At 65.2% G+C, this 24,073-nt stretch overlaps 9 protein-coding genes across 9 annotated transcripts in view; 4 read left to right on the top strand and 5 right to left on the bottom strand.

The window, feature by feature from the left end:
- Positions 1 to 141: 141 nt before the first annotated feature.
- On the top strand, positions 142 to 702 carry EMIHUDRAFT_205940 (hypothetical protein; the record flags this gene model as incomplete). Its single annotated transcript, XM_005778168.1, has 1 exon — positions 142 to 702. One exon carries the CDS (start codon positions 142 to 144, stop codon positions 700 to 702), a length of 561 nt encoding a protein of 186 aa, XP_005778225.1.
- Positions 703 to 1,736: 1,034 nt separating this feature from the next.
- On the top strand, positions 1,737 to 2,672 carry EMIHUDRAFT_205939 (hypothetical protein; the record flags this gene model as incomplete). Its single annotated transcript, XM_005778167.1, has 2 exons — positions 1,737 to 2,420; positions 2,529 to 2,672. 2 exons carry the CDS (start codon positions 1,737 to 1,739, stop codon positions 2,670 to 2,672), a joined length of 828 nt encoding a protein of 275 aa, XP_005778224.1.
- Positions 2,673 to 2,773: 101 nt separating this feature from the next.
- Positions 2,774 to 3,949, bottom strand: EMIHUDRAFT_463419 (hypothetical protein). The gene is made up of 2 exons (XM_005778166.1): positions 3,360 to 3,949; positions 2,774 to 3,282 (listed from the first exon to the last, which is right to left on the bottom strand). Exons 1-2 carry the CDS (start codon positions 3,927 to 3,929, stop codon positions 2,959 to 2,961), a joined length of 894 nt encoding a protein of 297 aa, XP_005778223.1. The 5' UTR covers positions 3,930 to 3,949; the 3' UTR covers positions 2,774 to 2,958.
- A 3,174-nt stretch (positions 3,950 to 7,123) lies between these two features.
- Positions 7,124 to 8,267, bottom strand: EMIHUDRAFT_435199 (Hypothetical protein). The gene is made up of 4 exons (XM_005778165.1): positions 8,228 to 8,267; positions 7,764 to 7,840; positions 7,591 to 7,686; positions 7,124 to 7,477 (listed from the first exon to the last, which is right to left on the bottom strand). Exons 1-4 carry the CDS (start codon positions 8,228 to 8,230, stop codon positions 7,240 to 7,242), a joined length of 414 nt encoding a protein of 137 aa, XP_005778222.1. The 5' UTR covers positions 8,231 to 8,267; the 3' UTR covers positions 7,124 to 7,239.
- Positions 8,268 to 8,398: 131 nt separating this feature from the next.
- EMIHUDRAFT_463418 (hypothetical protein) lies at positions 8,399 to 9,433 on the bottom strand (the record flags this gene model as incomplete). Its single annotated transcript, XM_005778164.1, has 4 exons — positions 8,399 to 8,473; positions 8,596 to 8,643; positions 8,781 to 8,950; positions 9,028 to 9,433. The coding sequence occupies 4 exons, from the start codon at positions 9,431 to 9,433 to the stop codon at positions 8,399 to 8,401; spliced, it is 699 nt and encodes a 232-aa protein (XP_005778221.1).
- A 2,596-nt stretch (positions 9,434 to 12,029) lies between these two features.
- EMIHUDRAFT_205935 (hypothetical protein) lies at positions 12,030 to 13,029 on the top strand (the record flags this gene model as incomplete). Its single annotated transcript, XM_005778163.1, has 3 exons — positions 12,030 to 12,457; positions 12,541 to 12,928; positions 12,997 to 13,029. 3 exons carry the CDS (start codon positions 12,030 to 12,032, stop codon positions 13,027 to 13,029), a joined length of 849 nt encoding a protein of 282 aa, XP_005778220.1.
- Positions 13,030 to 14,643: 1,614 nt separating this feature from the next.
- EMIHUDRAFT_354107 (hypothetical protein) lies at positions 14,644 to 15,372 on the top strand. Its single transcript, XM_005778162.1, is given in 2 exon segments — positions 14,644 to 15,314; positions 15,334 to 15,372. The coding sequence occupies 1 exon segment, from the start codon at positions 14,708 to 14,710 to the stop codon at positions 15,209 to 15,211; it is 504 nt and encodes a 167-aa protein (XP_005778219.1). The 5' UTR covers positions 14,644 to 14,707; the 3' UTR covers positions 15,212 to 15,314; positions 15,334 to 15,372.
- Positions 15,373 to 17,705: 2,333 nt separating this feature from the next.
- Positions 17,706 to 19,692, bottom strand: EMIHUDRAFT_450384 (hypothetical protein; the record flags this gene model as incomplete). The annotated part of the gene is made up of 10 exons (XM_005778161.1): positions 17,706 to 17,931; positions 17,999 to 18,116; positions 18,211 to 18,251; positions 18,318 to 18,342; positions 18,508 to 18,571; positions 18,639 to 18,705; positions 18,792 to 18,951; positions 19,044 to 19,122; positions 19,201 to 19,585; positions 19,686 to 19,692. 10 exons carry the CDS (start codon positions 19,690 to 19,692, stop codon positions 17,786 to 17,788), a joined length of 1,092 nt encoding a protein of 363 aa, XP_005778218.1. The 3' UTR covers positions 17,706 to 17,785.
- Positions 19,693 to 22,697: 3,005 nt separating this feature from the next.
- EMIHUDRAFT_435194 (hypothetical protein) overlaps positions 22,698 to 24,073 on the bottom strand; it is a 2,187-nt gene continuing 811 nt past the window's right edge. Inside the window, exons 2-5 of the mRNA XM_005778160.1 lie at positions 23,782 to 23,832; positions 23,659 to 23,705; positions 23,447 to 23,527; positions 22,698 to 23,127 (exon numbers count right to left, since the gene is read on the bottom strand). Coding sequence (XP_005778217.1) covers positions 22,984 to 23,127; positions 23,447 to 23,527; positions 23,659 to 23,705; positions 23,782 to 23,832 — 323 coding nt within the window. The 3' untranslated portion in view covers positions 22,698 to 22,983. The remainder of the gene's footprint in view (positions 23,128 to 23,446; positions 23,528 to 23,658; positions 23,706 to 23,781; positions 23,833 to 24,073) is intronic.

Genomic DNA, 24,073 nt, shown 5'->3' with positions numbered 1-24,073 from the left:
AGGCGTTTCCGTCCTCTTATTAGCGGGGCTGCATAAATTCTTTTCGCGGCTCTGGCAGCAGCTTCCCTACGAGGGCTCTTGGGCCTGCCGATCGCTCGACCTCCTGCCGAAGCGAAAGAGCAGTGGAGAACGCCTCACATCATGACGTCTCTCATCGTGCTCTGGTCGCTCGCGCGCTGCGTTAACCTCGAGGCGTTAACCTCGAGGCGCGCTGTCCTCGCGGCGGCACCGGCGGTGCTCAGCTGCGCCTCCAGCTCGCGTGCCGCAGACGCGAGTCCGACTGTGGTTGCCGTTGGTACTGTCCTGCAGAAACCCGACGCCGCCGTGCCAAGCGGCGCGGCGCTCTATGTCACAGCTCGGCCAGCCTCCTCCGAAGGCGCGCTGCAGGCCGGGGCGAAAACGCCGCCGATTGCCTCAGCACGCTTTGCGACGCCGCTCCTTTTCCCCTTCGAGTTTGTTTTGACAACCGACGATCTTACTGCCGAGTACCGCGCGGCCGACGCCGCCTCCTTCAACCGCCTCGACCTCGTCATCTCGGCGCGACTGGACGGCGATGGCGTCGCCGCTACCCGCGGACCGGACGATCTGGTGGGTCGAGGCACACTCAGCAAGCGAGGCTCGGGGCGCGCCGAGGAGTGGCGGCCGGCCCTCGTCGAGCTGCAGGGGCGGGGGCTGGGCGGGAGGCTGCTGACTGGAGGCTGATAATTTTAGGATTAGGTGGAGAGTTCCGTGCAAGTCGCAAAGTGGTGCAGTCACTGCAGGGCAGTGGGGCACTCGGCGGCATGAAGGAGCAGGTGTGTGTTATTCTTGCTTGGGCGGGCCTCATGCTGAAATTCTGCAAAAACCTGGCCGGCCCCTGCTTTGCCCCAACCTACCTACCTACCTACCTACCTTATGGGAAACTAAAAAAGAAATCACTCGATCGGTGAAGGTGGGGTACTATACAACCCTTTTCCTGGCTCACAAGCTAAAGATGTTCACGGGCCCCCACACAGGCCACAGGGAGGGCCCTTGCGTAAACCCGGGCAAAGCACCGGCATTCCTTTCGTAACGCGTTCGGCCCCCGCAGTCTCGCCCGGCGCGCGCTCCTCTGCGCCCACCTGAGTCGCTGCACCCCGCCAGAGCACCCACCCACCTGGCCGCCACGCGCAGGAGCGGCTACACAAGTCCACAATCAAGTCGCACGGTCCGCCTCGCTTGAACGGCTGCTTCCACAGGAGGTGCAAAAGCCGCCGCGCTCCCACTCCCAGCCACAGCCTGGCCACCCCGCGCGGACACGGGGCGCCCCATAGCCCCACTCGACTGCCCGTATGGGGAGCCCCGGGTACTCTTTAGCTGTACTCGTCTAGGCAGGGGTTGGGTACTATACCAACTAGAGTGATGGTTGGTGGTACTCTGAACTCTCCTGCAACCACAGTCCTTCTTGTGACATGACAGGCCACTCTCAAGCCCTACAAGCATCAGATCACCCATTTGGGGAGGGTTGACATCGTGATTTCCGCGGAAAATTTCTTTTTCTGCTGTGAAATAATTTCCAGCTTGAAGAGAGGGGAAAACCCGACGGGAGGGCCCAGACCTACCCTACCTACCCCGGCATGAGGCCCGCCCAAGCAAGAATAACACACACCCAGGAAGGCGGAAAATGTTTGGGGGAAAAGAAATCGCGTCAGTCCCGCCACGACGCCCCGGGGCCCGTGTTGAAGCCACAGCGGTGTGTGCCAGATCACAGGACGACAATGAGGCGGCAGCACCTCCTCGGCCACCTCTCTCTCCTCTCACTCGCCCTTGCGGCCAACGGCGAGGCTGCGGCCGCGCTCTCCTCCTCGTCGTCACCGCCGCCGCCTCCTGCCGATCGCGGCCGCCGGGCTTTTGCAGGCCTGCTGGCCGGCACGCTCTCGTCGGTGCTCTTCCAGCCCTTCGACGTCGTCAACACGCGCATGCAGGTCGCACCTGCGGCCGCGCGGGCCGGTATGCTACGCACCGCCTCTGCAGTGTGGCGGGAGGGCGGCGCCGCGGCTCTGTGGGCGGGCACAGTGCCGTCCGCGGTGCGGCTCGCGGGCGGGATCATGCTCTACTTCGTCTTCCTGGGCGAGGCGGAACGAGCCGCCCGCGCCGCCTTCGGCGAGCTGCGCGGCGCCGCCAAGGGCGCCCTCGACTTTGCGCTCGGAGGTGGCAGCCGGACAGCGGCCGCGTTCATCTTCTGCCCAATAACAGTGCTCAAGACGCGCGCGGAGCTAGGAGGCGGCGGCGGCGGCGGTCTGCTCGCCCAGCTCGCTTCGCTCGCCAGGCGAGAGGGCGCAGCCGGCTTGTGGGCGGGCATCGGCCCCTCTCTCGCGCGCGACGTGCCCTACTCTGCCGTGTCGCTCCTCCTCCTCCGATACCTGCAGCAGAGGCTTCGCGCGCTGGGAGGGATACCAGAGGTGGTTGCCGCCGCAGCCGCGGGCGCCGCAGCCGCCACGTGCGCCACCGTCGCCACGCAGCCTGCGGATGTGTTGCGGACGCACCTGGTGATGGCTCCGCAAGACAAGCGGCTGGCAGCACTGCCGGCGCTCTCGGCGCTGCTGCGGCAGCGCGGCGCCGGAGCCCTGTTTGTGGGCTCGAAGGCGCGGGTGTGCCGGCGCATGCTGATGCAGGCGCTGTCGTGGGGCATCTTCCAGGCGGTGGTCGGGTAGCCGTGAGCCCGTGGAGAGCTGCCGAGCTGCTGAGCGGTTGGCCGCGGGCTCTCTGTGTCTAATGCCGAAATATGTCGGAGGTCAAAAAAGTAGGTCTGTCAGACTTTCCCGCGTTACTCTCAGTCAGAAGCAGAATGCCCGCGCCAACAGAGCTTAACACATGGAAACGGCGTGCGCACAGCAGGTGGCGAGAAGCGTGCCTCCAGGGCCCGCCCTCTATATCGCGACGGCTCTAAGCTTTTGCGGTTGCGCCGCTGTGTGCCACAGGCACTGCATTGAGAGATTGTTAGCGCATGGTCGGGCCGTCCACCTGCGCCGCCTGCGCCCGCGCCGCCCCCGGCACCGCCACGGCTGCTGCGAGGGCCTGCGGGCTCGCTGCTCCTCCCGGCCCGCTCTCCTTGATGTGGATCTGGCACGGGAACTCCACCGGCGCGCAGTTGACAATCCGGACGGTCGTGGCCGGGTCGGGGGTGTGGAAGGCGACGCAGAGCGAGTTGAGGTCGCCATTGTTGGTGAAGACCTCGTACGTCTGCTTGGCGTTGTTGGGCCCGTTGAGCAGCTCGATCCGCGCGTTGAGCTGCCTCCCGTCCGTCTTGAGCACAACCTCGACCTGCGGCGGAGGCGGCGAGGGAGGAAGCACGGTCAGAGCAAGCTGATCCGCCGCCGGCGCCGCGGCAGCTGCACCACCTGCTCGGTGGCCGAGTCAAGGGAGAAGGAGCGGAGCGCGCCGCCGTCGACCCGCTCGCCGGGCGTGCAGGCGGGCAGGTCGACCGGAACGGTCGCCATGGCCCCCTGCGCGTAGTTGGCCGCCGCGGAGAAGGGGAACTCGAACTCGCCCACGTTGCGCACCTCGACCATCGCAGCCTTGTTGCGCGTGCCGACGACCGTCATGATGGGGCGGATCTTCCCGTCCTCGGTGTACGCCTTGAGCGTGAAGGGCGTCCAGTCCGGGCCGAGCCAGAGCTGCACGTCCGAATTAATTGGCCGGCCCTCACTGGCCAGCGCGACCTGCACGCGGTCCTTGGAGAGGTCCGAGAACTTCCACGTCTTGCGCGTCTTGCCCTCCACCCGCTGTACCAGCGCGCCGTCCGGCGAGACCGACTTGATGCTCCACGGCGTCGCCGGCGCCGCGCCGGATTGGTGCGACCCAAACTGCATGCGAGGCGAGAAAGAACGCGCGCTGTGGCCCTGCCGGAGCGTGCCGACGTGCACGACGGCGGCGGCGGAGATCGCGAGGAGACCGAAGAGCGCTTGCATCTGGTTTGAGTGCTCTTTGGCGCGAGACGCGTGGCGCAAGAGGGAGACGCGTGGCGCAAGCGGGAGACAGTGTTCACGACCCCGCTCGGCTACGCGACCCACCACCACCACACCACCACCACCACCACCACCAAGGCCACAACGCGTGTTTTCCATCTCATGATGATCGGTCTTTTCACACGCATTTCCACCCCACACACACCACCCCCTCCACCCACCCACACCCACCCTCGTACGCGCTAACAACACGTCCGAGCCGCCCGTCGAACTCCTAGAGAGAGAGAAAAAACAAACAAGAAATCACGGCTCTCACAATGATTTGGGCTCGGCAGCTTGTTAGCCCTCAGCCGAAGCTGGGGCCGGTCTCGTAGCCGAGAGAGCCCGCGCCGTGAGTTCGACGCGGTCGGGGGGCCTGCGGAGAGGCCAGCGAGATGGCGATCGCTGTACTTCATGGTGTCATCAATTGACCGGCTGACAAGCCAGAGGTCGATACTCTGGACGACCCATAGGATGCCACGAATGCCTGAAGGAGAGGGAGGCGAGGCCAGAGGCAGGCTCAGCTGCTCTCGGGTGATCTCGCTTTGGTGGCTGAAGGACCCGATGGTCCTGTCACATTCGCGTTCCGAGTCGTGGGGGTAGAAGAATTCGAGGTAGAATCGAGTCAGCACTTCCTTGTAGTACAGCGGACCGCCAGGCTCGCCGGCAGCATCCGCAGGGAGGCAGCATATGAGGCACCTGTCTTCTGGAGAGCTCAACAGCTGCGGCCGCGGTGGCAGAGTCGGCCGCGGTTCGAGCGAGCAGCTTTTGGCTGCGGGATCGAATCGCGGAAGGCTCATGCCCTCGCGGAGCGACGCGGGTCGCGCGGCGCGCGCGTGTGCGAAATGCGACAAACGTGAAACGACGAAAGACGGGACAGGCGCCTGAGCCTGGCCTGAGCGCTTTACGACTGAACTTTTGTCGCCGCAATCGCCACCGCCGCCATCTTGACGAGCAGCGCGAGCGCGCTCGTCGGTGGCCAGCCGTCGCGGGCCGGGCCGAGCCCGGCCTCAACCGGCCGCGCCGCCGCAGCAGGCCGGGAGGCCCGAATGGCGGCGGCCGACCAGTTGCGAAGATCTTTCTTTCTCCCAACTCCGCACTTTGGGGGCCTCCGGCCCTCCGCCTCCGCCGCCTGCACACCGGGTGGATAGGAGAGAATAGCCGTTATCCTGAGCTGTACAGCATCGCGATGTCCACACCTCTTTTTTGAACGCCGGCGGAAGGGTTCGTCTTCGCGGGGCGGGGTGCGCACTGCGCGCCGCGAGGATGAGGAGCCTGAGCCAGGGGAGGGTTGGGAAGGGGGGGCGAGGCCGGAGGAGTATGACGGCCTCTTCGACGGCCCATAAGGGGCCGTTGTCTGCTGTGCCTTTTGTGGTGCTAGTTCGTGCCAGTCTGCTGTGAGAGGGGCTTGTTTCGTAGAATTCTTCTCAATACCGGGGAACAAGGCTGTCACTTGTAGTGAGCGTCGAGCTGGTGGTTCGACACCGAGTTTGAAAGGTCTGTTTCTCTACGTCTCTCTTCACAGGAAAATCCTGTGAAGAAAAGCGGAGAAAACCATTGGGTTTGTACTATTAACAACGAAGGCGCTCTCAGAAAAACAGAAACCTTCTGTGAACAATGACGATGTCCACCCCGCCGCGCCGCCGCTCGCGCCGCCTCGCCGCCGCCGCCTCCACCGCCGCTCCCTCGCCGAGCACACCGCCGCCCGCCCGCCTCGTCGACCTCCCCACGGACCTCCTCGTGCGCGCCCTCTCTCACTGCGACCCCGCCGACATCGCTCGCGTCGCGGCCGTATCGCTGCTCTTCCACGCCTCGCTTGCGGTGGAGGCCATCCGCTTGTGGGCGCAAGAGCGCGGCTTCGAGCTGCCGGCGCTGCCAGAGGGTGAGAGCTGCGCCGTGCGGTGGCTGTGCTACTCGGCGCTTCTGCGCGAGGCCAACCCACCGGCGAGGGCAGCTGCAAGCTTTCGGCATAGCCTCTTCATCGACGGCGAGGGGCGGCTCTCGTCGTGCGGCGGCGAGGGGGGCTCAGGCCTCCTCGGCCACGGAGTGGGCCTGGCGCAGCTCAACACGCCGACCCGCCTCCCGTCGACGCTGCGTGACGAGCGCGCCGTGAGCGTGTCGGCTGGAGCGTTCCACAGCCTCGCCCTCACCGCCGACGGAGCTGTCTGGAGCTGGGGCGGGGGAGGCTCTGGTCGGCTGGGCCACGGCGACCAGCAGGACCAGTGGCAGCCCAAGAAGATCGAGGCCTTTGCAGGGCAGCGCGTCGTCGCTGTGTCGGCTGGAGATAGTCACAGCCTTGCTCTCACCACCGACGGAGCCCTCTGGAGCTGGGGCAATGGAAGCTTTGGCAAGCTGGGCCACGGCGACACGCAGTGGCAGCTGCCGCCGAAGAAGGTCGAGGCTTTGGCTGGGCAGCGCGTCGTCGCTGTGTCGGCTGGAGATAGTCACAGCCTTGCTCTCACCGCCGACGGCGCTCTCTGGAGCTGGGGCCTTGGCGAAGACGGCCGGTTGGGCCACGGCAATCAGCGCAACCAGCTGCTGCCGAAGAAGGCCGAGGCCTTGGCTGGGCAGCGCATCGTCGCTGTGTCGGCTGGAGGCATGCATAGCCTTGCCCTCACCGCCGACGGCGCTCTCTGGAGCTGGGGCGGTGGAAGCTTTGGCAAGCTGGGCCACGGCGACCAGCAGCGGCGGCACCTGCCGAAGAAGGTCGAGGCCTGGGTTGACCAGCGGGTCGTCGCTGTGTCGGCAGGGTACTTCCATAGCCTCGCCCTCACCGCCGACGGAGCTGTCTGGAGCTGGGGCCATGGCTACTGTGGCCTGCTGGGCCACGGCGCCGAGCAGCGCCAGCTGCTGCCGAAGAAGGTCGAGGCCTTGGCGGGGCGGCGCGTCGTCGCCGTGTCGGCTGGCTTCGCGCACAGCCTCGCCCTCGCCGCCGATGGCGCTGTCCTCTCCTGCGGCAAGGGTGACCGCGGCTGCCTAGGCCACGGGGAGGACCTGTCGAACCAGCTGCTGCCCAAGAAGGTCGAGGCGTGGTCGCCGGGGCAGTGATGAGAAGGGACTGTGAGATCTGAGAACGGGGGCGTAGGCCTTGCACTTTCGAGGACTTTGAAATTGCCGTGGGGCTCCTCACCTGCCGTGTCCGGATGTAGAGATGCGTTACCTTACCTTCCTTTACCTTTACTGCAAGAGAAAAAGGATAGGCTCGATCCCTTACCTCACGGCATCGGCAACGCTGCTCTACCACCTTGTGCGCCACATGCCGAATCGCTTACGCTCACTCGCCTGGCCGCAGCTTCGTCTCCCTCCTTCTCCGCTCCGCCACCTCCGCCGCCCAAGCCTTGAGGGCGTCGGAAGAGTCTCCACCGCCGGCGCCGCCGGCGCCGCCCTCCTCTCCCCCCTCCGCCGCCCTGCCCTCCGCCGCCTCCCTCTCCGCCGCCTCCCTCTCCGCCCGCTGGCGCGCGTGGTACGCCAAGCCGTTGACGCGCAGCCGCTCGATGTCGGACAGCCCGTCCCTAATCATAAGTCAAGAATGAATCTCGCAAGCGGTACCTCGGGCAACCTCGGGCAACCTCGGGCAACCTCGGGCAATCTCGGTCAATCTCGGGCAACCTCGGGCAATCTCCACCTCTCGCAGCGGTACTTCGGGTCGAGCCGCGCGGAAGTGCCTGGCGACGCCTTTGCCACGCCGCGGACCGTGCGGTGGTACTCGGTGAAGTCGGGCCTACGCCGCAAGGATGCAAAGAATGACAGCCGCCACCCATGCCTGCACTCCGGCAGTGGCGCTCGGTAAAGTATGGCCGGCAGTAGCAGGGCAGCCACGGCTGGTCGCACCGCCGCATACAGCGGCGGGGCAGGCCCTCCCACAGCTCGCACACCTGGTGAGATCGCCCGAGATCGCCCGAGATCGCCCGAGATCGCCCGAGATCGCCCGAGATCGCCCGAGATCGCCCGAGATCGCCCGAGATCGCCCGAGATCGCCCTAGATCGCCCGAGATCGCCCGAGATCGCCCGAGATCGCCCGAGATCGCCCGAGATCGCCCTAGGGAGACCCTCCCACAGCTCGCAGACCCGGAGATTGCGCCGAGATCGCACGGAGGCTGCGCCGAGGCTGTGCCGAGATTGCGCCGAGATTGCGCCGAGATTGCGCCGAGATCTCGCGTGGGTGATGCCGGGACACTCTCGGGTCGACCTCTCACCATGATGTTTCGCCGCGACCTGCGATCTCGGTGCAATCTCCGTGCGATCTCGGCTCAATCTCTCACCATGATGTTTCGCCGCGAGCTGCGTCCGGTGAGGGCGGCGACGCCGTGCTGCTTGTGTGACTGGAAGACCAACGCGTCGCCTGAGGGAGAGAAAAGGGGCGGGGTTCGAGGAGGCGGTGCCGCGTATGGAGATGTGAAGCGGTGCCGCGGCCTAGAAGGGACAGCGTCGCCTCAGAGGATGGCGGGGAAGCCGTGCGGCTGCTGCGGCAGCAGCGCGTCGCCGCGCTCGAACGAGTGCGTCGTGACCTTGCCGGAGGAGGGAGGAGAGTGAGAGAGGCATGAGAATGATGATGGCAGCGATACGAATAGCAATCACAAGAGTCGGAGTACCTGAGGAGTACTAACAGCAATGGCGGGTGCGGCACCACCTCCCCGCCCAGCTCGACAGTCTGAAACGCGCCGCCCTCGAACTCTGCCTATGGGGGGGCAGAAGAAAAGAAAGGAGGTCGGTGGGGCGGCCGGGGCGCGAAGTGCGTGGAGGGCACCGCGCGCGAGCTCGCTCGCCGTGTCGGAGAGCATAAAGTCAAAGGTGACCAGAGAGCCTGTTTTCCACACGATGCCTGTGAGGGGCCGCCGGTTCGCTGCGGCGCTGGCACAGTCCAGACGTGGCTGGGTAGCCGTGGTCCGCGTGCGCATCCATCGGCCCGCCGCCGTCGCCGATGACGACGTGGTACTCTGCCGACCGCAGCGCGAGCCCGTGCCGCCGCGCCAACAGCTCCCCGCCTGAGAGCAAGACCTCCGACGAAGGTTCCGAGAAGGCTCCGAGAATCTTCTCGCGCGGGTCCGAGCGGTCGTCCCACCCCAGAGATGCCGGTCGGCGTCGTGGGCGGCGCGGAGCATCCGCGCGTACAGCCCCGGCAGCTCGTCCGCGAGGTGGTGGTTCACAAACACCGTCCGGCCGCCCTCGCGGTGCAGGCGCTCGACGGTGTGGCTCCAGTTGCCTGCTGTGCCCTGCCGCTGCCGCACGCGCGCCGCGAGGCGGTGGATCGCGGCGAGGTCGTCCTCGGAGAGGAAGCCGGGCAGGTGCTGCACCGCGCTCGCCTGCGCCTCGGCGTACGTCGGCAGGCGCGGCGACCGCACCCGCCGCAGCAGTGGGACGCGAGCGAGCTCCGGCAGCGGGAGGTCGTCCCGCCGCGGGCGCGGAGGCTCGAGGCGCGAGGCAAGCGCGGTGAGGCAGGGCGCGGCGAAGAGGAGGAGGAGGGCCATATCAGGGCTCTGGGTGGCGCGGTTGCGAGACTTGCCCCGGCAAAAAAAAGAATTTTGCGTCAAAAATCGCCTCTCTCGCCAAAAAGAAAGGGAAGGACGGACTTGGGCCCTCGGGGAGGCGTCCCCCTCCTCCTCCTCCGCCTCATCCGCGCCTTGTCGGAAGATCCGCGCTCCAATCTGACGTGCGTCCCAGACGTCGCGACACCACGCCTACGCATGCCCTTTGACCGGGCGACGCGTCGCTGGTTACCAGGGCACTCGTCCGCTGCCAGCCTCGCTGCTGCTGATCGCGCCATCCCCACTCCCAGCTACACCATATCGGACGCGTCGAGCGTGTCCTCGTGCCTTGTTGCCGAGGGCCGCTCGGAGGCTGCGCAGAGCCCACCCGCTCAGTTTCGGCTCAGCTGCCTCGCTGCGAGCGTGCGGGCGCTGCACATGCCGTACTCCGTCGTCTCTCGATGCCTCGAGCCGTGCGTCAGGCACTGGACGGGTAGCTGGGGCGTGGACAAGCCGCTGTGGGAGGAGCTGCTCGCACGCGGACGGCTCGCGCGGCACGGTCCGCCGCATCCGCTGCTGCTCCAGCACAATAACGAGATCCTCCTCGCGCGTGGAGGGGCCCTCGTCCCCGCTTCGAGGAGGAATGGCTCGGGTGTGCAGTGGAGTGGCGGCGAGACACGATGGATGGCATTCACAGCGCCTCTGAACGACTACGCGGCTGTCCTCGACGAGGCGCGCCGCCAGGCGGTGCGAGTCAGCTTGCTCGAGTTCCACGACCTCTACCGCCCGAGGCCAGAACAAGAGCCGCTCCTGAGCCACCCCGCGCTGAAGCGCCTCTTCGTGCAGAACCCGTCGCCCTCCTTCGTAAACCATTCAAAGGCACTGGTGCCGCCACACGTGGGAGGTTGGGGCCCCTGTCCCAATCTGCCCCTTTTACGAGCTGTGCCGTCGCCCCGAGGGACGAGGGGCCAGCGCATGGAATAGCAGCACGCTGCTGCATCGAATAGGTGAGCGGCTTCCCACGGCACGTCTTCAACGCAAAGGACTATGAGCCGCACCTCCGCAACGCGACTCCGCTCGAGCGGCGTCCAGGCCTCCTCCTCTGCCTCGACTACGACGTCCAGTACGTCCGCAGGCACCCGGCTAGCCGCCAGGAGTGGAGCCTCGCTCCCACTCGAGTCCCTTCTCCGTGCGACCGGACAGGTTCAAAGCACAACAGCTCCGTCTCAACGGCCTGCCCTGCCCGGAGGGGGAGCGCCTAGGCCAGAGCGACTACTACCGCGCAATCACAACGCAGTACCGCGTCCTCTTTGCGCCGGGTGGGCGGGGCGCCGCTGAGCACAAGTTCTGGGAGGCTTGGCTCTCGCAGTGCAGCTCACCCTCCCCTTGCGTACCATCATCCTGTACCATCATCCAGGCGGCTGCCGCGGGAACCGTTATTCTAACGGACTATACAAGCTCACAGTACGAGCTGCTGCGCGGGCTTCCCGCCATCATGGTGGAGCCCGGCGCCTACATCCGCGTCACTCCCGCCCTCCTCGAGCGACTCGTCGGCCAGATCGCGCGCTCACCGTCGCGGTGCGACGTCCGCCACGAGCGCCCCTCCGCAAAGAGGCGCAATTCACGTCGCCCGGCATCCGTGCAGGTACGACCCGATGAGGGCCTACTTCCCGCAGTGGGCTTACCGCCTGCAGACGGGAACGCCCTCCTCCGACAGCCTGGCTGGCCTCGCCCGTGGAGGCGGATCGAGCGAGCCGCTCGCGGCGCCGCTCCTCGTGACCAAGGAGCGAGATAGCGACCTGGCGGCGCAGGACCGGCTGGAGGGGCGCAAAGCGGCGAGCGGGGGAGGCTTCTACGGGGGGTGATACACTCCGAAGAGCCGTTCTACAAAAAAAAATAACAAAAAGCGTGGTGCGTGTGGACTCTACGACAAGACAACCATTCACGTCGTGCACAGGGTGGCGAGGAGGCCGAGGACAAACTATTGTTAGGAGGTCTCCTCCGGGCCAGTTTCGGGGGGCAAACCCTGCCCGGCCCCTAGAGCCCCAGGTAAGGCCCAGGTGTGGCCTAGGGCATCAGAAGGGACCAAGAGGAGTCCAGTCTGAGCCATAGAGCCCATGTCTTTGCCCCCGAAGGTCGCGTTCAAAATGCCCGGAACGGACGTTACAGTGGTGTCCGGCCGGCGCGATCACCGAGCTGTGACGCTCAGGGAAGCCGGTTGAGGTACTGGTTTCTTTGCCCAGGGCTGGCCTTCCCCCCAGGCTGGATCAGCTGAGCAAGGTTTGGGGTCTCCCCCGGTCAGATCTTCAGATATTTTGACGGATGACCGAAAATGGGCAAAAACGGGGTGATTGACAAATACTCGGTTCACTGATGAATTTGCTCGGTTCTGTCACCGCCGTCCGCCTCGAGCATCGTGCCTGGCAGTGTCGCTGCTGCCGCTTCGTGCCCTGCAGCTGACGCCGGCATTGCTGAAGTTGCCCATGCAAAGTTGCCCATGCAAAGGGTGCGATGCGAAGATGAGCTGGCATGGGCCCCGCCGCCAGCACACACGCCGGCCCATCCAACTTCCCTGCACGCAGAAACATCACGCTTCACAATGTTGGCAACACCGACTGACGAGAATCGCTCGAAGTTGCTAGCCGCCATTTCGCGCATTGATGCTGCCATCCGCATTGCCGTACCGTGGACCAAAGTCGAGGTGAGACTCTTCGGATCGACCTCCAATGGCCTCTTCCTTCCTGGTGTCTCCGACATCGACCTCACCGTCCTCCAGCCCTACATCACATCAGCGGTGGAGGTCTTGCAGAGGATTGAGGATGCTGTGTTGCAGGAAGGCATCGCGGCCCGAGGCACTGTGGAGCTAATTGCCTCAGCTCGGGTGCCGATCCTCAAGTTCACCGAACAGGAGAGCCGGACTGCAGTCGACATCTCGGTGAATGGCCCCCAGGCGGTGGCTGGCATCGTCTCCGCCCGCGAAATGCTGACCAGGTTTCCCGAGCTCCGTCCGCTGCTGCTCGTGCTCAAGTGCGCGCCCAGAACGGTCTCGACCAGCCGGCTACCGGCGGCCTCGGCTCGCACGCCCTTCTGACGCGCCTCCGCTCGCTGAGTGAGTCGCTGCAGCGGCGACGTGCATTCTCTGCCGCCGCAACCTCCGTCTCCTCGCGCCGCTTGGGCCCGCCGCCCGTGCCGACAACACCGAGCCATGGCGGCGGCGAGGAGCGGCGGCAGGGCCATGCGGTGGAGCAGCCCGTCACGTCCCAGGCCAGTGGCCCATGTGCGCTCGACGAGGGGGCTGTGGAAGCGCACGAGCCGGACCTCGGCTCTCGGCTGAAAGGGGTGCTATCCGAGCTCGCCGCAAACCACGCCATCCGCTCCTCCTCCATGCCAGCCGCCTCGCTCTTCGCAGCGCTCGCGGCGGAGCTCGAGAGGAGCTTCACCCTCTCCAGTGTGCTGCGCGGCTGCCCCGAATCGCCTCACAGCCTCACGGCCAGCGACGTGCGGCGAATGTGCGGCTTGCGGCCGCCGCCTAAGCGCAAGGCGCGTCGCGGCCGTAGCCCGAGCAGAAGCAGAAGCAAGAGCCTCAGCGGCACATGTAGCAGCCGCAGCCGCAGTCGCAGCCCCCGCCGCAGCCGTAGCCGCCGCAGTCGCCGCAGCCGTAGCCGCCGCAGCCGCCGCAGCCGCCGCAGCCGCCGCAGCCGCAGCCGCAGCCGCAGCCGCAGCCGCAGCCGCCGCAGCCACCGCCGCCGCCGCAGCCACCGCCGCCGCCGCCGCCGCCGCCGCAGCCGCAGCCGCAGCCGCAGCCGCCGCAGCCACCGCCGCCGCCGCAGCCACCGCCGCCGCCGCCGCCGCAGCCGCAGCCGCAGCCGCAGCCGCAGCCGCAGTCTCAGTCGCAGCCACGGCCGCAGCCGCAGCCGCAGCCGCAGCCGCAGCCGCAGCCGCAGCCGCAGCCGCAGCCGCAGCCGCAGCCGATGCTTCAGCGGCAGCCACAGCCAGAGACGCATTAGCACATCCGTATCCGTGTCCGGTTGTGGAGATGCGAGGGTCGCCCCCCCCTTGCCCCACCACTTTGTGTGTGTGGAGAAATTTACCTTACAACATCTGTAATTCTTTTGCGCGCCAGTCCCGGCAGGCAGCAGCAGCAGTGTGGTGCGAGGGAGTTTGGTTGTAAATCCGGCATTCTTACGATCACTCACGGCGATGGCGCCTCCCGGCAATCCGCTCGGCAGCAGCAATCCGCTCGCACTGCTCCACTCGCTGCGAGAGTCCATGGCCAAGGTGGCCCTGTCTTCTGAGGAGGCCTCCTTGCTGTGCGCCGAGGCGCTGAGGCTCGCCGACGACCTCCAGCAGCGCTCGTCCGCGATGCCTCCTGGCTTCGACGACGGCTCGCCGTTCCGCGCTCTGCAGGGCACCGACGAGCTGCGGCTCGTCACCGACCTCGTCTCGGCTGCAGACGCCGTCTGCCTGATGCTGACGTGCCGCAAGCTCCGAGACGCCGTCTTTGCGCGATTTCCACGCATCATTGGCGGCCGAATTCCGTTCGAATCGGAATGCAAAGACGTCGAATGCGAGGAAGTCGTCTGCAAGAACGCCCGAACGCGTGAGGCCGAGTTCCGCACTCTCCTCTGCCCCCCTCCTCTTGAGGATCGCTTCGAGGTTCTGTCGGGACACGTCGCGAGCGTGGCGCGGCTGCGTTGGGCAGAGGGCACGCTCGGCCTGGCTCGCAGTGGCGTTGAGGTGTGCCGGGCTGCGGCAGGGCAGGGGCGGATCGACGTGCTGAGAGAGGCGCGGCGGCTCGAGTTCCCTTGGGACTCGAATGCTTGCGCTGCGGCGGCAGGGGGCGGCCACCTGGCGTGTCTCGAGTATATGCGCACGCTGCTGCCTGCGACGTCGCGGTGCCCGTGGGACGAGGGCACGTGTGCCGAGGCTGCGGCGGGTGGCCACGTCGACATCCTCCGCTGGGCGCGACAGCGGCGGTGCAAGTGGGACGAGGCGACCACGAGCAGGGCCGCATACTCGGGCCAGCTTGCTGCGCTGCAGTGGGCTCGCAAGAACTCGTGCCCATGGGACGCGAGCGACGTTCTTTGCGAGGCGCTGTACGGCAGGCATGTGGACGTCTTCAAGTGGGCGGTGAGCAATGGTGGCGCCGAGGTGGAGAGCGAGGACTTTGATTGGACCGAGGTGTGTGAGGCTGTCGCCAACAAGGGCCTCTTGGAGGTGCTCGAGTGGCTGCTCGGCCGTGACCAAGGCGATGTTGACGGCCACAAGCATGGGATCATGGAGGCGGCAGCGCATGGCGGCCAAGTTGCCGTCTGCAAGTGGGGGCTGTCGCGCTGGTTCGATGGGCCGCCTAGCGCTGACGACAACGAGGACATGTACATGTGCTCGCAGGACGTGATTGCGGGCGCGGCCCGATTCGGACACATTGAGATCCTCGAGCTTATGCTGTCGCGCGGCGACGACTGCGGGGAGTGTACGATGTGGGCCGCTAGATGCTCCCAACTGGAGGTGCTCAAGTGGGCACATGCCAAGGGATTGCCGTGGTCCTCCGATGTTTGCAAAGATCTCGCCACGGAGGGCTCCCTGGAGGCGCTTCAGTTTGTGCGCAGCGTCGGCTGCCCATGGGGGTCGAACCCGCTGGAACGCTGCGAGGACGACACTGTCTCGAAGTGGGCTCTGGACAACGGAGCGCCGCCACAGACACGCGAGTCCGACTCCGATGAGGAGGAGGAGTACTACGACGAATCTGAGGGCGAAGAGGGGCTTGATGATTGGTATTGAAATCTGGCGCGCTCGTGATCCGTTCTCATGTGCATGTGCACACGACTGGCGTGGTTAGAGATCACACGTAGGGGAAGGGCGTACCAACCCCAACGCGCGTGCTGCTCCCCGCCTCCCGCCGCGGGCTGCCCGGGCCGCGGCCCGGGCGGCGGACCCGGGCGTGGGGCGAGATGTGTGCACCGCTCCACGTGAAAACCGCCGCCCGCGACGTTTTCCGCGTCCTGCGCGACACGGCCGTAAATAAATAGAGCAGGCATGTCCAGGAGAGATGGGCGACGCACGAACACAGAGGCACAGTGCGGGCCGCCTGCTCCGCGAGTTTGGAGCACTTGGACTTGGGGAGTGCGCACAGTATCCAGTAAAAGAATTTCTTGCATTTTTGCTCCCTGGCTAAGGGCGCAAGCAAGCCAACTCAACCCCATACCCCCAGTACAAGTCCGCCCACTAAATGATTTTCGGCCGGCCGCAGGTCGGGCTGGACGCGTCCGTTTCGGCCGGCGGTCGGGGTGTCGGACACCAGCTTTGTCGAAGAGAAAATTTTGGGCGATTTTTGTACTCCCGTCACTTCCAGCTCACCCTCCCGGTTTTGTCAAATAGGATTCGAATCTCGAACTTCTATTTAAAATTCTATTTACTCTTTGAGGTTCCCTCAGGCCCGCCGCCGCGCTCGCTGGACAGCGGCCGTGACTCACCTGCTTTTCGGGCGCGCTGCTCCTCGGGGATGGCGAGAAGCGGCAGAGGTGATGCTCATAGATGAGCTAGCCCCAGATGCCCCGTTTGCCCCACTGCGGCGCCGCGCTCGTGCCGGCGTGCGAGTGGGTACAATGCACCCCCTCGGCCGCTCGCTCTTGCCAGGCGCAGCTTGTGCCTTTGCAGTCGCCAACGCGACGCTCCCCGCAGCTGATCCAGACGCATAGCCGCTCTGCTCACCTTGAGCAAAGGCAGCCTGTACGCTCTTGCCGACCTGGGCCTGCAGCGCGACCAGCTCCTCTTCCCGCGAACTCAACCTCCCGCTGTAGGGATGTGGCGCGAGAGTGAATCTCCTGCCTTGCACGCTCGCTCTGCGCCAACAGGCGGAGTGGCGGACACGAGGACGCTGCCGTCGGACGAGGGGTTGCTATCATACGCAAGCACGAGCCGTCGGTGACGCGACGGCGTCATCACCGTTGGCCAGCATAGAAGCGCGAAAACCTGCCCGTGTCGGATGCGTCCCCAAACTTGTAGCGCTACATCTTTGGACACACACCGGCGGGCGCTTTCGAGGCGACCGGCAGCATTTTTCCTAGCCACATGGACCTTTTGCGGCACGATAGCTGGGCTGCGGCTGCAACATACGTGTACCTACACTCGACTACAGCTACGACTGCAACGGCGCGCAGCGCCGAAGAAAATTTTGGATGGAGGCCTCGATTTCGTTGTCCACGAAGGCCATGCTCCGCACCACCATGCGGTAGAGGCTCTGCTTGGCATTGTCGGAGCCTAAGAAGGTGCATGCGCGAGACATGTAAGTGTCTATCGAGATGGCGCGGACCGCAAATGTTGGTCATTGCCGTGGTTGATGGTCTGCCGCATCTCCGAAGGGTCGATTCCCGCGCGCTGGACCGTCTCATCGAACGACACCACTCGCATCCACGTATCGGGCGGTCTCGCGGCTTTTATCGCGTGCGGGTCAGTTTCTGCCAGCCCCTGTGCATCAAGGACGCAAAGGTAGCGCATGGAGGGCTCGACGACTCCCGACCGAGCCTGAGCCCGAGCGGCGAATAGCAGCTCCTCTCCGGCCGCTCCGACGTCGACCTTGACGCCGCTGATGATCCGCGGTGGCGGAGGCGGAGGTGGCATAAGAGGCACGACGAGCGTGACCGTGCCTGCGGCTGCCCCTTTGGTGCTGGACAGCGCAACCAGGTGCTCACCGCCCTCAGCGCCCACAGGCAACCAGCTGCGGCCAATGGTTGAGCCGAGCAGGCCAGAGCTCAGCACGCGGAGCTCGTACGCCTCATCGAGGCCTCGAGCACCCTTCTTTGCTACGTCTTGAGGCACGGGCACGTGGCAGCACCAGTCTTCCCACTGTGGCGAGAGGCCGCTCCTCACGGGCGTGCGGCAGAGCTCGACGCCGGAGGAGCGGATGCTGATGGAGACACGCAGCCAGGAGGATGGCTGCCACCACGACGTCTCCATCAGGCGGGCAGACTGCACGCAGATCTGCTTGTCGGTGCCCGGCATCGCCATAGGGGACAACCAAGCACGTGCCCGCCGCCAGGACTTTCCCACAGCAGGATCCAGGCCAGCCCCCTCCCTCCCCACCCCCAAAACCACCTCGCAAGCACTCGCGCCACGCTCCCCCCCCGCAAGGCGCGAGACACAACCGAAACTCAAACAAGTCGAAGTCCCCGGACCCCGCGCGCAGGCCGCAGCGCCACCGCCAGAGGCCGCACGCGCCCGCGCCAGAGAGTCGCCACAAAAACCGTCAGCTTTCACTGCCGTGGCTAAACCTAATCAGTAGTGGTCTGCTACGTACGACACACAAGTATAAGACCAGCTGTGCGAAGCAATCGCCAATCCTAGAAAATAGGCGCCTCATAGCAGCCGATCAGTCTGTCCGCACATCGGGCATCCCGCCTCGCGCCGCCGCGCGCGTGAGCGCATCCAGATGACGAGGTTGAGCCGCTCGCCGCTGGTGATGGGCAGCGCCGCGTGCGCCTGCGCTCCCAGATGCAGCACGCCTGTCACAAAAAGAAACCCTGCTCGCAGTTTTTCTTCGTATCACAGGCCGCCCAGTGCAGCACGCGCCATGCCCCACGCCTCCGCCGTCGTGCCAGTCGTGGTGCGCCAGCGGGTGGGCGGTGCGCCCGTAGAAGAGGAGCTCGCCCTGCTCGAAGCCGCCGCCGAGGTTGACGTTGAGCGTGACCTCGGAAGGCGCGACCCGAGAAGGTGACCCGAGGAGAGTACCCGAGGTCACCCGAGGTCACCCGAGATTAGCCGAGGGTTTCGTGGAGACTAGCCTCGGCGTTGTCGACGTGCATCGAGAGGCTCTCGTCCTCGCCTAAATCTCGGATGATCTCGGTCAATCTCGGAGCATCTCGGAGCATCGCGAGGCTCTCGTCCTCGCCGAGCCGGTACGCAACCACGAACGCCTACATCTCGAGTGATCTCGGGTGATCTCGAGTGATCTCGAGTGATCTCGGTTGATCTGGTGTCATCTCGGGTGATCTCGAGTGATCTCGGGTGATCTCGGGTGATCTCGAGTGAGTGATCTCGGTCGATCTCGGGCGATCTCGGGCGATCTCGTCCGATCTCGCCTTGTGGTGGTCGATGCTCGCGCCGCCCGCCGCGGCCAGAGGCGGCAGCGCCGCGCATAGCGGCCTGATCAAAAAGAAGTCCGTCCGGGAGAGGAGAGATGAGTTTGGGAGACGACGGCGCAGAGGGCGGCCTCAGCCAGTCCGAGAGCAGCGGGTCGAGGAGGCCAGCCGAGAGCCCGAGTTCGTCAAGGAGGGCTCCTATCATATGCACAAGCAACCATGGTCTCGTTGCGGCTGCGGCGGAGTGGTCTTGGCTGCAGGAGTCTCGGCGGCGGCGGCGGCGCCGTGGCGGTTCATCGAGTTAGGCTGGCCGACGGGCAGTCCGGAGGCGCCAAAGTGAGCCAGCTCCTCGGTGAGCAGCCGGCAGAAGAGCTCCGAAAAGACAGGCAGCGTATAGATGCCCGGAGCGAGCTGCGGCGGCGCGCGAAGCTCGCCCGCCCTCGCCTGCCGAGAAGGGTCCTCCGAAAGGTTCGAGGGGGGTCCGGAAGGGTCCGGGACCTGCGTAAGCCCGCCCGAAGTCGGCGCGGGGCCCTCGCCTGCTCGACGAGGTCCACAAAGTCGCGGTGCAGCCAGCGCTCGCACAGCGTCCACAGCTCGGGGCGGAGAGGCGAGTACCTGTGCGGGACACGCCGTGGACGCGTCGGAGGGACATGTCGCGGACATGTCGTCGACGCTCCGCTGAGAGGCGAGCACTCGGCCGCGACGCGGGCCTTGCGCGCCGCGGCCGCCGGTACGATGCCGCGCCGCCGCGCCGCCTCCGCCTCCAGCCTCGAGAGGAGCTCGTCACGCGCCTCGAAAGAGAGAGACTCGAGCAGCGGCCTCTCTCTGCGCTCAAAGGCGGTGCGGCCTTCGAAGCAGAAGTGGCCCTCGACGGGCGAACGGACGAAGAGGTTTTCGGTGTAGTAGCACGCGCAGTCGATGCCGTGCTGCCGCTGCGTCGCCGCTGAAGGAGGAATGCCGAGTCGCTGGGCGAGGGCGACGCGGGCGAGCGTGCCGCGGGAGATAAGGCGCCGGAGCGCGAGCGCAGCGGTCCGCAGCCAGGCGAGGTTGAGGAAGATGGTGCCGCGCGGTTCGCTGCCTAGAGGCCGCAACGCGAGCTTCACGCGGAGACTGCGACGCGAGCGAAGGTGGAGGGGCTGTGGAGGAGCTGTGAAGCGAAGCCACAGGCCTTGCTCCACGCTTCATTCCCGAGGTGCAAGGTTCGTGGGGCGGCAGTGGCAGTGAGCTGGTGGAGAGGCCTGATGCTCTCGCCCGCTTTAGGGCCGATAAAAAGAATTTTCAGCTGAAAAAGAATTTTATAAGAAAACTCCCTCGCACAACACTGGGCACGGGACTGGCGTGGCACTAACACAGGCATAAAAAGAATTTTACAACTTCTCCCTCGCCGACGATAAAAAGAATTCGCGGAGCGACACTGGGCACGGGACTGGCGCGCACTGGCACTAACACAGGTACGGTACAAGGAACTGGTAAAACTGATCCGCAGGCACCGGCTTGGCCTTCTCCCTTCCCCCTTGTGTTACGCCCTTGTGATCTACGTCGTGAAGAGAATGCCGCGCTGTGTATCATGGTCCGGGTTTTAATGTTAAGCGACTCTTAGCGACTCGTTCTCTCTCGGAGGATAAACTCTCTTTGTACTCTTGCCGCTGTTCACCGTGTGTGCGGTACCTAATCACGCCCTAGACGTCGCCAGCGACGCGCGGCGAAGCCTATTGGCATTGACGTGATGCGGCGGCTGCTACATGTGCTGCCGCGCCGGAGTTTCACGCCGTTGCTTCCTGCACCACCACCCCCTCTGCCTCGGCATGCACCACCGCGGCGGGGCCGGGGCTCTCCTTCAAGAAGAAGATCGCAAAGAGCTTGAAGGAGAAGAAAAGTGCCGCGAAACAGCCAAAGTATCCGTTCCCGATGTCGGTGGCGCGGTAAAAAGTGTAGCAGATGGTCGTCGTGATCCAGCTCACCTGCGGGCGGCGGCGGCCGAGGTGAGGGCGGCCTGCCGGCGCAGAGCCTCCTCTTCCAGGGCGAGGGTGCCAGCAGATAGACCGCCAGCGCTCGGACGAGCGGGAGCTGCTGCTCGAGGTTCTTCCCAAAGGCGAGCACGAGAGCGATAATGAAGGATAGAGACGAGAAAACGAGTGAGACGATGGTTGGCCACTCCCGACCGCTGAAGATCGGGAAGCAGCTCATGAAGACCACCGCCGACGCCACGGCGACCAGGCCCGCCTGCGATGCCATGTCTGACTCGTTGCTCGCTGCAGCCTTGGCTGCTGTGACTCGCGCATGCACCTTCTCGCGGACGGCAGTGTTGGACTCCATCAGTCCCGCCAGCGAAAAGCCGAAACACAGCCAGAGGCTGAAGTAGCCGTTGCCCAGGGTCCAAAATTGTTCGAATCCCCAAGAGAAGGTGAGCACGATCACTGCGACGCCAAACCACAACACCAGGAACCCCGCGAGAAGCTCGCGCGCAGAGATCTCACCGACTTTAGACTCCTTCTTGGAGACCTGGAAGTCACGATCGAGGACCACTCCCAGCACCGCTCCAGCGAGCCCGATGGATCCGACCGCAATGGCATACTTCTGATCGGCCGTCCTAGCAATTGCTGGCCAGGCAACGCCATAAACTATGCACGCTGCCATGATGCATAGAATGGAGGAAAGGCACGTGCCGAGCATGTACTGAGGGTAGCCGGGGAGAATGCCGAATCGCTCGACGGCTCCCTTGGCGCGAGCCGTAGCCGACGCGTTAGTGTCCATCGCCGTTGCTTCCTGCACCACCACCCCCTCTGCCTCGGCATGTACCACCACGGCGGGGCCGGGGCTCTCCTTCAAGAAGAAGATCGCAAAGAGCTTGAAGGAGAAGAAAATTGCGGCGAAGCAGCCAAAGTAGCCGTTGCCGACCCCGGGGCGGTAAAAAGTGTAGCAGATGGTTGTCGCGATCCAGCTCACCTGCGGGCCGCGGCGGCCGAGGTGAGGGCGGCCTGCCGGCGCAGAGCCTCCTCTTCCAGGGCGAGGGTGCCAGCAGATAGATCGCCAGCGCTCGGACGAGCGGGAGCTGCTGCTCGAGGTTCTTCCCAAAGGCGAGCACGATAGCGATAATGAAGGAGAGAGACGAGAAAACGAGTGAGACGATGGCTGGCCACTCCGAATCGAAAATAGTTCCAAAGACAGTTTTCTGACGATTGTTGAGCGGGAAGCAGCCCATGAAGACCACCGCCGACGCCACGGCGACCAGGCCCGCCTGCGATGCCATGTCTGACTCGTTGCTTGCTGCAGCCTTGGCTGCTGTGACTCGCGCATGCACCTTCTCGCGGACGGTAGTGTTGGACTCCATCAGTCCCGCCAGCGAAAAGCCGAAACACAGCCAGAGGCTGAAGTAGCCGTTGCCCAATGAATTAAAATTGGCGAATCCCCAAGAGAAGGTGAGCACGATCACTGCGACGCCAAACCACAACGCCAGGAACCCCGCGAGAAGCTCGCGCGCAGAGATCTCACCGACTTTAGACTCCTTCTTGGAGACCTGGAAGTCACGATCGAGGACCACTCCCAGCACCGCTCCAGCGAGCCCGATGGATCCGACCGCAATGGCATACTTCTGATCGGCCCTCCTGAATCGTGCAATCGTGTTTATGCACGCTGCCATGATGCATAGAATGGAGGACAAGCAAGTGCCGAGCATGTACTGAGGGTAGCCGGGGAGAATGCCGAATCGCTCGACGGCTCCCTTGGCGCGAGCCGTAGCCGACGCGTTGGTGTCCATGCAAGCAATGGGGATTTGGTGGCGGATCGGGGACGGCTGGGAGCGATATTTCAATTTCCCCCCGCCCCCGTGATGGTCACTGGATGGTCAAGGGACGCTGTTCAAACTCGTGAGGCTGTTCACGGGTGTAGACGTGAGCGCTGGGGTATACGTCCCGGGTCCCGCGGCAGCGCCATGTTTGCAGCCTCTCTGGTGTCGCTGCTGGCGCCGGTGCTCCTTCAATCAACGTCCTTCGGTGCTGGGCCTCCGCAGTCTGGTGTCCCTGGACGCTCCACCTGCAAACCGCTGCAGCAAGTCTCTGTGTGCAGACGCTGCATTGACCATTGTGAGGTGACTGCGACCACTTTCGACGAATATATCGCGCTTTATCTCGCGGGGGGGAATGCGCGTGTTTTTTTTCGTATTGGCTCGAGCGGAGAGGCCCCGCCCTGTGGCTGTGCTGCCAAATACGAATATCTCCATCATATCTGTGCACTGTGGCGATGCCGACTTTTCCCCACATAGTATGAAGCACACGCGTGGCGACCTCCACCCACACCAGACACTCTCTCTCGTCTCGCCACGTACCTCTCGCGCCGCGCGCGCACCCTCTGCGCCTTGCCCCCACCCACTGCTAAGTAAGGGCGTCCTCCTCGTGTCGTCCCGACACCCGGCCAGCCCCGGCTAGTCCAGGCCCTGGGCATGGGGCCGCCGCCGCGCCCCGCCCTCCTCCTCTGGGGCTACATGAAGGTGCAGCACTGGTTCTGCTTCTTGGCCGTCTTGAAGAACATCTTCGACGAGCCCGACAGGTCGTTGGACTTGTTGATGAGCGTCTCGATCTTACACCCTCTCTCCAGCGCCGCCTCGATGGTCTCGTGGAGCACCTGCGCACCGCCGCAGCAAGGCAGGAGGCGTCGGTGAGGCGAGGGCGGCGGGCCAGGCCCGGGTGCAGTGAGCTGTCGCGGGGAGGCGGCGTGCGGGGTTGGGGCCCAGAGGCGTCGCACCACCCCCCTCCCTCTCCTTCGGACTCCTTCGGAGGAGGGGCAGTCTCTCGGGGCAGGCGGGCGGGCAGGGGCGGGGACACATCTCGGGTGTATCTCGGACACATCTCGGGTGTATCTCGGACACATCTCGGGCGCGTCTCGGGCGCGTCTCGGGCGTGTCTCGGGCGCGTCTCGGGCGTGTCTCGGGCGCGTCTCGCACCAACTTGGTCTTCTCCAGCTCTGCCATGATCTGCGTCAGCTGGTCCGCCTGCCCCGGGTCCTGGAACTTAACCAGCAGCTCCTGCGGAGGCGCAGAGGAGGCACCACGGGGGGCGGGCGGTGGGGGCGGTGCGGGCGGTGCGGGCGGTGGGGGCGGTGCGGGCGGGGTGAGCGGCGGGAGGTGGCGAGCGGCGGGCGAGCGGCAAGAGGCGCCTGGTGCTTTGCAGCAAACAGCGCCTCGTGCGGCAGGTCGGCAGTGCCTTTGGGACATGTCGCGGACATGTCACAGACATGGCGCGGAAGCGGCGTGCGCGTGCGCGAGAGTTTTGGGGGTGCCGCAATCGCCGCGCGACTGCGGCACCGCCAGCACGAAGTCCTCGCACACCTGCCGGGCACTCGAGGGAGGGTGAGAGGGACGAGGGCTTCAGGTGGGTGGGTGGTGAGAGGGCGTCATCTCTCTCTGCCTCTCTGCCTCTCTCTCTCTCTCTCTCTCTCTCTCTCTCTCTCTCTCTCTCTCTCTCTCTCTCTCTCTCTCTCTCTCTCTCTCTCTCTCTCTCTCTCTCTATCGGTCTCTCTCTCTCTCTCTCTCTCTCTCTCTCTCTCTCTCTCTGGCTCTCTCTCGAAAAGC

This window comes from Emiliania huxleyi (assembly GCF_000372725.1).
Source record: "Emiliania huxleyi CCMP1516 unplaced genomic scaffold EMIHUscaffold_25, whole genome shotgun sequence".
In the NCBI taxonomy this organism is placed as follows: Eukaryota; Haptophyta; order Isochrysidales; family Noelaerhabdaceae; genus Emiliania; species Emiliania huxleyi.
Note: the sequence above shows the minus strand (reverse complement) of the source record. Positions and strands in the feature narration are given on the sequence as shown.